Genomic DNA, 10,704 nt, shown 5'->3' with positions numbered 1-10,704 from the left:
GGTTCCAAAGTCTCAACATCCCTGTTTATAGCCCCATAAAGAGGCTTAAATCAAGGACAAAGAGGCATCTTTGGAAAGGACAGTGCAGCAGCTTCCAAAGAAACAGGTTTTTTTCTAGAAAAAGAAAATTCTAGACAAAGTTAGAGAGAAGCAGAGTTATTTACTCTGAACATGGCCCTTAACATGCCAATCATCAGGCTTGCTGCCCACTTGCTAATCTGCAAGCCCAAGAGAAGTGTCATGGTTTGGACCTTAAAGGAAATTTTCAACTAATTTTATTTCTCTCCAAAGTTCTATTTATTTTTCTTCCATTACATATCAAAGGTAAAATAACTAGTTTTTAGCTTCCATTCTGTATATCAATAAAAGGAATATACAAATTAAAACAAGAACTACAGAGGGATAGAGGGATGTCTTGCTCACTGACTTCCATCTTGGGGCATTTTTGCCTCGTTGCAAGCCTGTGTGAGACAAACCTGAAAGGAAAGAGAAATCCATCAGTACTCAGACACTGGTCCAGCCCACAACCACCTGCATCTCCAGCCTAAAGCACAACTCTGTTTTTCAGACTGACAACAGCTCTTTTCCCCACTGTGCTATGAGCCAGATGTGATGTAAAGCTCCTGCTTCTCCCTTCCCTGCTCCACGCTGCTTCTTCACCTCAGCCAAAATTCAAGAGAACAAGAGAAGGGGCCAGGGGAAATAAGGAGTTTCTATTGCAGCTCAAGAGTCCCCTGAGAGGTGACAGAGGGACAGCATTGCCTTACAGCCATGGCTGACAAAACCACCCAGACTTACTGACAGCTTCTGCATGAGCCCTTGGGCCTTGGGGTTCAGCTGAAGAAAATTCTTCTTGGTCAGATCCTTTTCTGTCAAACGTATGCTCTGTGAAAACAAACACAAAGCTCAGGTTTTCTGTCTGGCCAGCTGCAGCAATTGGACACAGTAAAAAAGTTAAATAAAATAAAAGAGACTAAGATCTAAGTATAGACAGGCAGAGAACCACATTCAGCTGGAACAGCAGCTCATCTCACACCTCTCCTGCAGTGCATTAATGCAGTACTGGCTGTGGTGGTTTTAACTAGCTTGATTTGTGGTGAGGGGAGATAAAGCCAGGGAGTGAATGATTTTTTTTGTGGGTGCACTGGCATGCAGCCAGCATCAAACCCACTAAAGCTGCAGTAGTGTAAGTGCTTTAAAGTGAATGCACAGTGAAACACCCTCCTGTTCTGTTTCAAGCAGCTTGAGCAGGCCCCACTTCTGGCTAAGAACCTCTTCAGGTTTGTTTGAAGCTCAATCCACCCCTCAGATAAACTGCAGGGGCACAGCTAAAGAGACAAGAGTGGCTGAACCAAGGCAGGTGAGGCTCCAAGAGGTGCCTGGGCAGTGGAGGGTCAGGATTTACCTCTCCCCCACCAAGGGGCAGGGTGAGCACGACGTCCTCGGGCTCGGCCAGGGGGCTGCCCTTGGCAGAGAAGGTGTAAATGCGCTCGTTGATGGCGGGAGTGCGCAGCCCCGGCGTCTTGAACACCCTGCAACAAGAGACAGGAGGGAGTGATATTTGCTCACAGCACCTGCAGTCCAGTAGGAGCCTGAATGAGAGATGTGGGACTCCAGACAGCTCCTCAAAATGCAGTTTGGTCCATACAAGAGTTACAGCAGTCCGGGGTTGTGGGTGACAGAGCCTGTGCCTACAGCTGTCAGCTCCAGCTGCATCCTTAGCTTGGGTCACAGCGCATTAAACACTTTTCTTTTGGCCACAGTGCATTACATACTTCTTTTCATTTGGTTACAAATGCATTTTACACTTTTCTTTTGGCCACAATGCATTACATACTTCTTTTCATTTGGTTACAAATGCATTTTACACTTTTCTTTTGGCCACAATGCATTACATACTTTTCATTTGGTTACAAATGCATTTTACACTTTTCTTTTGGCTACAATGCATTACATACTTCTTTTCATTTGGTTACAAATGCATTTTACACTTTTCTTTTGGCCACAATGCATTACATACTTCTTTTCTTTTGGTTACAAATGCATTATTAGACTCTTCTTTTTATCACAATGCATTCTATACTTTTCTTTTGGTTACATTGCATTATTATACTTTATTGAGCATCTTAATACAATAGAACCAATCTATACCTGAACTTTTATCTATAGCCTATCATAACTACTATAATTGCCATATTAATGTTACTATTCTCCAATCACTAAAAGTTAGTACATTACAGTTTAAGCTAGAAGTTGTTTTTCAGTTTTCTTGCAGTAAAAAATTGAGACATTTTTTCTGCCTGCAACATTGGCAGGTTTGTTTGCCTGTGCTTTCTTTCTGCTTGGTAAAAACATCTTCAGTTTAAAGTGGGTTTATCCTTTGTTCTAAGTCATAAAAAACCCTTTCTAACTAACATCCCCTTTGCCTCCTTGGTTATCCAGTGAGACTGGCTCAGCAATTCTTTTCTTCTAGATCAAAACTTGCTATCATTTCTATTCCTTCTTCAAATTCTATATTCAAGAATCTTTCTGCTAAGCATACATAACTGTGAGACTTTCTTGTCAAACTTCCATCCTTCCCAACATAGTCCAAGTCTTTCATTTCAGGTCCAAAGAGCCACTGGAGGCTGTGCTGTAAACAGATGGTGTGAAGCAGACTGGAGCAGAGATAGAAGGGAAATGTATTTGTTTTCTCTGTTAACAAACCTGGGATCAAATCTGGGTGTAACCATGGAGGTGCCTCCCCGAGCACACATATCAACCATTCTGCCAGAAGCTGGGGTGATGAAGCTGTTCTTGCTTGATCTGTAAAGGGAAATAAACATCTGCACATACCACAACCTCTAACAAGTGTACAGGCACTTGTCAAAGGCTTGGAGAAGGTGACCACCACTAAACCCGGGGGTTATCACTAACCAGTGACCCCCAAAACTGGGAATAGCTTTCATTCCCATCAATTTTGCCCTATAGTGAGGCACAACTCTCCCCCCCAACCAAAGAGAAATATTGATATTTGCACTCCCACTCTCCATTTCTAGAGAGGAAACACAGACATCCCCTTTACCTCTTGCTCATGCCCTTCACACTTGCTGAGGGGGGTCTTCTGGCCACGGGTGGTTTTTTGCTGGATGCCTTCACCTGCAGCACACATCACTCACCAGATCAGTTACTTCCATCTCGTGGGACAGCTGAGTCCACACAAAGAGGCTTCCACACAAAAGGCTCAGCCCCTTTCCCTGCACAAGAGCCCAGAACAAGCACCATTCAAGCCTTTGGGATCCTCCCCACTGCTGGAATTCTCTGGGAAGCACCAGCTGGGTATAGTCTCCCTCAGAGCATCCTGGGCAGCCCCAGCCATCAGCTCAGCCAGGAATTCCTGTCCTGAGGATTATGTCACCCCAGAGAACAGCTATTCACTCACCTTGGCAGTCCTTGCATCCCCTCCCTCAGCCTCTGAGGAACACTGGCTGGCAAGCCGAGATCTCTTCTGCCGTGGAAGTGATGGAGGCTCTGCTTCCTCATCAGCTTCAACACTCCTTTTGATCTTACTCACTAGAAAGAGAAAGTGTTACCCAACTGAATAATAACTTTTAATTGTTACTTAGCAGGGAAGGCAAACAGCTACCAGCAGTTTTGGCAACAATTTGCTTCAGAAATCCAAATTCCAAAGCAATCCTAATGGCTGCCAGAGCATTGCTTTGGATTATTTTGAATGTTTTAATGAAATTAATTAGACATACTGTAGGTACTCAGCATAAAAGTAGGATTATTATCCTGGTTTAAACATACTGAGGGATGTCAGCAAGAACTGAATTATTATTCACAGTAAGTAACCACAACATGCTTCCACCTCACCAGTGATGCCACAATGTTTAAACTCACCTTTCTCAGCAACATCCAACAGGGGATCGATGATGTCTGCGCTCAGCCTGCGGATTTTTGTTATTTCCATGTCTGCCTAAAATTAAAAACACTTGTGGCACCATTGGGATTGTTGTTAGCCCAATGTAAGTCAAAGTCATAGAGCAAACCCCCAATAATTTTACAGCCAGATGAGCTCCATGTTTGCTGTTGTGCTCAAACTGGGCCCTTTCATGCATCTCTGCCTCCCTCAGGACTCTGTGCCTGGTTTGCAGCTGCAGGTGTGCTGTGCCTACACCCAGCTGCTCAACCAGCTTGGAAATGCTGGCCTTTACTGCAAAGTGCATGTGCTCTCAGGGATTCGGGAGTGCTACCTAGCAGGTAAGGAAAGATCAACAGGGAGGAGCAGCACCACGTAAATCCCACCTCTGATACAACGGGCCTCTCTTATTGTTAAGTTTTAAGGAAACATTTGTGAAAATATTGATGTAACTGTTTCTCTTGTAATGCTCCGGTGTGAGGAGCAGAATAGGATAGCTCCAGAGAGCTTGATGTTCCTTCTGGAAACCTACCTTAGCCACATCCTCCGGCGTGTTTTCACCTCTTGCTAGAGCTAGAAAGAAAACATATCAGATACATCAGGATGTGTCAGGGGACACTCACACAGCACAGCAGGGCTGTTACCGTGGGGGCGAAAAACCCAGCACAAACCAGACAACAGAAGCAGTGGAGTAGTGGGGTCATTCCCTGGGGATTGCAGGCAGGGTAGATCCCAGCCCCTCCCTTACACCCGTTCGTTATTACCCGCGGCGGAAGGAGTCCCTAAGCCCAGCAGCCCCGGCCCCGCTCCGCACCGAAGAACTCCAGCCAGTTCATCTCGCGGATGGCGGCCGGCAGCCGCAGGATGGCCATGTCGTACATGTGCTCCACTTCTTGCACCATGCGCTCCCCGTCCGCCTCGATCCGCTTCAGCCGCCGCTCCACTGCGGGGAGACGAAGCATGAACGCTGCCCACGGGCCCGGGGCCTCTCCTCTCCCTCTCCTCTCCCTCTCCTCTCCTCTCCGCGATCCCCTCCTCCTCCTCCCTACCCTACCTTCTCTGTCAAAGTCTTGGAGGAACGCCTCCATTTTGCGGCGGCGGGCGCTGGAGCTGCCCTTTTTCTTGGCGGGGGGCATTTGTGTTTCTGTGGTTCTCTCCTCAGGGGTTCTTATTGCGGGTTACTTATCGCAGGATCTCTCCACTGCGGGTTCTTATTGCGGGCTTTTTATTGCGAGTTCTCCCCTCAGTGGTTCCTGCCGGGCGGGCTCGCTGAGCGCTTCCTCAGCGCTCGCTCCTTTAAACGCAACCGCCACCCCGGCTGGCCAATGGCGGCGCGGCGCGGGCTGATGACGCGGGGCAGCAGCGCCGGGCAGTGACGGCCATGATGGCGGCGGTGATGGCGGCGCCCGTGGCCGCGCTCCGGGCCTGGTCGGAGGCGGCGGCGCGGGCGGAGGCGGCGGCGCAGGCGGCTCTGGCAGCCACGGCCCCGCTGCTGGGCTCGCTGGCCGCGCTGGCGGCGCAGATGCGGGCGGCGCGGCGGCTGCCGTGGGACGCGACGGCGCTGGGCGCCTTCCCGGAGCTGCGGGCGCGGCTGTGGCAGAAGCAGCGCGGTGCGGCTGAGGCGCTGCTTGAGCAGCTCGGCCAGCGGCGGTGAGGAGGAGGCCGGGGCCGGGCGGGCAGGGCCGCCAGGGCTCGGCTGACCCCGCTGTGCTGGCAGGGAGGAGCTGCGGGACGTGCGGGACGCCGTGGGGGCCGCCGGCAGCGCCGTGCTGCGGCTCGTGGAAGAGCGGGGCCCGGCCGAGCTGGGGCTGGCCGCGGTTCTGAGGCGAGGGCCGCGCTGCCCCTCGTTGGCCGATGTGCTGGAGGGGCTGCAGGACGTGGAACGCTACTACCGGCACCTGTATCCATCCTGCTGGGGGTCTCTGGGCGGTACTGGGGGGGCTCTTTTGTCCTTGTTGTCCTTAGCAGGCACGAAGGTACTTGGAGAGCAAACTGCTCCTGCAGCGCCTCAGCTTGGACAGCCTGGCAGACGTGGAAGCCCTGCCGCAGTCCTGGGAGAGGATTTTGGAGCGTTATAAAGAAGATGATGTTGTTCAAGGTAGCTCTGTGTGGAAAAAGCTGAGGGGTGTTGCCCAGGGCTCCGGGCTGATGCCCCCTGGGGACAGGCCTGGCTCTGCTGGTCTCTGCAGCAGTGGGTGACCCTGCTCTGAGATCTGGGTCAGCCTCAGGGGAAAATACTCACCATCACACCTGGGCACAGCTGGAAGCAGCATCCTCACAGTGTGGCAGGGGCTCAGTGCTCATCAGTTCTACCCACGCTTTTTTTTATTGCCTTTAGGACAAGTTTTTGGGAGTACAGAATACAGGTAAAGCACATTGCAGCTGACAGGGTTGTTGTTTTCTCTCTGTCTCAGATACACTCCTGAAGGTCTCACTGTTTGTGGAGAACCATCATGAGGTGAGCTGCTCAGCTGGCTCCTGACAGGGCAGCAGGGACTGGCACTGCCCAGCTTCTGGCACGTTCTGCGATGCTGCAGAGGGGATGAGGAGCTGAAGGAGCTCTCCTGGTGCTTTTTGGAAGCTGAATGAGTTGAGTCTTGGCCTCAGCATGAAAGGCTTGAACTGTACCATTTTCATGTGGAAATGGCCTTGGTCTCTGAAGAAGAGGCTCAGCCAAAAAAGCCATGAAGATAGAAGGGAGTCACCTCCAGCTGTGGAACTTGTCCTTTCCTCCTTCTGCCGTGCCTGTTTTGTGTCATGGTAAAAATGTTGATACTTACATGAGGTGCTGCGGATGCGTGAGTGTAATAGAGTCCTTCAGGCTGGTGCCATGAAAGATATTTGTCCTTACAAATAAAGAAAACATGTCAGATTAGGGTCTAGAAACAGTGCTCACCTCATGTCTTTGAGCAGTGTGTTCACATTCATCCCACCTGGGCATGGAGGAGGAAGGAAGCAAATCCGGCTTGAAAATGTCATTACAGAGGTGCACAAATGGCTGAGTTCTGACACAGGCAGCTTTTAAGGGTGAGGAGTACACTGCTCTGTTACCACTGAAATCAGTCTTAATATCACTGTGTGACAGTTCAGGGACACCTTTTGGTGGCCATGGCCAACAGAACTGATCCTCTGAGCATTCCCAGGAAGCAGTGGGGTGTTTGTCTCTCAGCTGTGTACTTGGTGAGGAGCTGCAGGGTGACATTTTATGGGATCCCCTGTGGCAGGAAAGAATGAATCTGATTCCATGTTCTTAGAAGGCTTATATTTTATATTATATTTTATATTATATTTTATATTATATTTTATATTATATTTTATATTATATTTTATATTATATTTTATATTTTTTATTATATATATTATATTATATATATTATATTATGCTATACTAAAGAATAGAGAAAGGATACTTACAGAAGCCTCAACAAAATATTAATTAAAAACCTGTGACTCTCTAGAGTCCCGACACAGCCAGACTGTGATTGGTCGTTAAGTAAAAACAATTCACATGTTGGATAAACAATCTCTAACCATATTCTAAAGCAGCAAAACACAAAAGAAGCAAATGAAATAATACTGTTTTCCTTTTTCTCTGAGGCTTCTCAGCGTCCCAGGAGAAAGAATCCTGGCAAAGAGATTTTTAAAAATTTACCAATAACACTGCAGCTTCTTGGAGAAAGCCAGTAAAGAATTGCATGGGACACGTTGTGGGCGTGGTGTTTGTGCTCACATTTCTGTGTCCCCGACCTGGGGTGTCCCCGTGGCCACCTGAGGGCACTGCATGACCCATGAACCCTGGAGGGGAGCAGATCAGGGTGCTGGGGATGCCAGGGGTGGGAAAGGGCTGGATAAGGGCTGGGCTGCCAGTGCTCCCATCAGGGACAGGGGATCATGAGTTCTAGCTGCAGTTCTTCACACACAGCTGCAATGGAAACCCTCTCCTGGTGCTGGGTGCCCTGCCTGTGGAATTCACATTCTCTGAACACGATTGCTTCATCCACGGTTTTCTCCTGGGAAGCTGAAAGGCAGTGAGAAACCTCAGAGAAAAGAAGAACAATTCTTATCTCATTTGCTTCTCCTGTGTTGTGCTCATCTGGAATGAGTTCTCCTGTGTTTGGAGATTGTTTACCCACAGGTGATTGTTTCATTGGATTCTGCTGTGGGTTGTTTTCACTCTTTGGCCAGTCAGTGCCAAGCTGTGTCGGGGCTCTGGAGAGAGTCACGAGTTTTCATTATTATCTTTTTAGCATTCAGTGTCTTTTCTGTACTCTTTAGTATAGTATTCATTAATATAATATAGTATAATAAAGTAATAAATTAGCCTTCTGAGAACATGGAGTCAGATGAATTGTTCTTCCCTGCCATGGGACTCACTGTGCATTTCCAATACCCTGCCCAGGGTGGAGGTGAGCTGGGTTCTGCTCCTGGTGGGGGCTCACGTGGCTGTGCAGCCTTGGCTCCTTACCCAGGGTTTGGAGCATGGCTGGTGGCTCAGGGTCAATCAGAGGTGTCATTCTTGCTCAGGCCTCGGTGTGTCATCCTCACAAACCAGGTGGTGAGCTTGGATGCAGAATTGTCCTTGCATGTGTGCATGCTGTACAACCCTTCAACACCCCTCTTCTGTCAGCCTCTCTTCAGGACAGCTGCCCAGTGAACAAATGGATTTAAATTCTGGGAGATGTTCAGCACAGTTCAGTGGTGGCCCTCCTGCTTCTCCCAGATGTTTGGCCCCTGATGTCTGTCTTTGTGCTAACAAAGTGCTGAGGGAGCTTTCTGCATTGAAAGTGGCTGTGCCCTGACTCTGACTGACTGAAATGGGGTGAGTGAGGTGCTCATTGAAGTTTTGGTGTGATTAATTGCTCTGTGCTGTTCCTGGGCTGTGTCATCAGCCAGGATGAGCGCTCTGTGGGGTGTGAGTGAGTCTCTGCACTCTAATTGGGATCAGCTGTGGGCTTGTTCTGCTGCAGATCTGCATCTTCTGTCAGGATGGCTGCCAGAGACCCCACAGCTAAGCAGGACACGGTTCCTCATGTGTGCAGAGCTCCCTTCAGCCTGGGAGTCTCTGGGCTTTGAGGGCTCCCCCATGAGCAGAGCCAGGGTGGGCATTCAGCCTGTCAGTGTCACAGGTGTCCCCAGGCAGCTGCACAGGCCACTCCTGCTCCTTGCTTGACAGCTGCAGGGCTGAGCCAGAGCCCTGCTCACAGCACAGGGATGTCTCTGGTGCCAGATTTCTGCACCTTCCTGACTACTGGGACAGGAGGGAGGTGAGTGAGAGCAGCAGCTGCTGGGGAGCCAAATGCAGGGTCAGGGTGATGCCTTTTCCTTGATCCTAAAATTAAGAGCCAGGCACAGTTAAGGGATAAAGCGGTTTTTTTTCTTGGTATTTAATAAGGATCCTTATGGTGCAACACTTCATCAAGGTGGAGTATGCTGAAATGTACACCTGAGAGATTGTGTGTACAATTTTATAGATTTTGCAAATTAGTATATCTAATAAAGATGCTTCAATGAGAGGCTTGAATTAACAGTCTGACATTTTCTCATCTCAAAATATTCCCTCTTGGATGGGCTTAATCTTAGTTTATAAGATGTATTTTAGATGGGACCTTGGATTTTCAAGATAGTGTAGGGTTTTCCAGCTTTCATCTACAAGGCCTTTAGGATGTTTGATCTTCTAGCCTAACAGAATACCAGGACTATATTAAGTTTACCAGGATTATATTAAGCTATCAGACTTAAGGAATTACAAGTATGTGTTCTAAGAGCACTGAGAATACATAAAAGATAGAGAAAAGATCTATAAAAGATATAGAAAAGGCAAAAATTTATCTTGGCATCAAGGGGCTCCAGCCTGTGCTGTGTCTTAGTGAGGCTATGGGTAAGGCAGCATAAGGGCTTCTGAGACCAACTGGTAAAATATATGTAACCATAAAAATAAATCCAAGTACCTTTATTTTTGGAGTAGAGCTCTTAAAAGTATTCTTGCACGGAGATCTGTCTTTGAGGAATGCAATAAAATGCAGTTAGCAGCTGGAGCTACCTTGTTAAAGGAAAATTGTCAGGAAACACAAAGCTCACACTTTGATTTTCAGCTTTACCTCCTGCTAACTCCATTGGAAAACAGTTATTCTTCACTTACAGGAAAAGCACAAACTCAATTCAGCTATTAAATTCAAATGCCCACAAACATTTATAAGAGCACCTGACTCGTGTATGGTTGGGTTTTTTCCTCCTGTAGGGGTGGGCACTGGCTTCTGGTGCAGTGAGGCCTTTGCAGTTCTGCTTTGAAATGGGGACCTGCTCTTGGTAACACCAGATTTCCAAAACAAACCCAAAAGCTTTGCTTCAGCCTAAGCTCATGGATTTGAAGCAGATTTCAAAACTGAGTGTATTACAAGAGCCCACAGTTATGGAAAAGACAAAGGATTTGGCACCTGAATTGAAGTGTAAAGTGGCTCAGAGGCAGAAATATGTGATAAAAAGCTTTGTGATTAATTTAATAAACCAAGTATGGGCTTCACAAGTCCCTGTGGTTTTTGAGCTTATTCTTTGAGACTTTCATCTTGGCCTGAAGCAGAACTCCTCTGTGACTTTGCTGAGGGGCAAAGAAAATTGCCCCATACAGAAATATTAAGCATCTATTTAATTTCCCAAAAAAGCACCCTGAGATTGGGTTCCCCTCTGTCCCCCAGCATGCCACAGCTGCCTCTTCACTGGGGCTGCCATGGGATGGCTCCCTGTGTCACCATGATATTTTATAAAAAATCCTTTCCTTAGGATTTGTTCTCCTGAGAAGCTGAGAG

General features: G+C 48.0%; 2 protein-coding genes across 2 annotated transcripts; one reads left to right on the top strand and one right to left on the bottom strand.

Moving 5' to 3' along the window:
• Positions 1-290: 290 nt before the first annotated feature.
• On the bottom strand, positions 291-5,117 carry CDCA8 (cell division cycle associated 8). The gene is made up of 10 exons (XM_054648433.2): positions 4,956-5,117; positions 4,716-4,844; positions 4,434-4,474; positions 3,883-3,958; positions 3,422-3,552; positions 3,065-3,138; positions 2,707-2,805; positions 1,406-1,532; positions 799-885; positions 291-476 (listed from the first exon to the last, which is right to left on the bottom strand). Exons 1-10 carry the CDS (start codon positions 5,035-5,037, stop codon positions 420-422), a joined length of 903 nt encoding a protein of 300 aa, XP_054504408.2. The 5' UTR covers positions 5,038-5,117; the 3' UTR covers positions 291-419.
• A 156-nt stretch (positions 5,118-5,273) lies between these two features.
• Positions 5,274-10,426, top strand: AIRIM (AFG2 interacting ribosome maturation factor). Its single transcript, XM_054648407.2, has 4 exons — positions 5,274-5,551; positions 5,619-5,801; positions 5,878-5,999; positions 6,316-10,426. The coding sequence occupies exons 1-4, from the start codon at positions 5,283-5,285 to the stop codon at positions 6,381-6,383; spliced, it is 642 nt and encodes a 213-aa protein (XP_054504382.2). The 5' UTR covers positions 5,274-5,282; the 3' UTR covers positions 6,384-10,426.
• The last annotated feature ends 278 nt before the right edge of the window (positions 10,427-10,704 follow it).

The sequence above is a fragment of the Agelaius phoeniceus genome, chromosome 22 (genome assembly GCF_051311805.1).
Source record: "Agelaius phoeniceus isolate bAgePho1 chromosome 22, bAgePho1.hap1, whole genome shotgun sequence".
Taxonomy (NCBI): Eukaryota; Metazoa; Chordata; class Aves; order Passeriformes; family Icteridae; genus Agelaius; species Agelaius phoeniceus.
The sequence above is the reverse complement of the archived record's forward strand: the minus strand, read 5'-3'. Positions and strand labels throughout refer to the sequence as shown.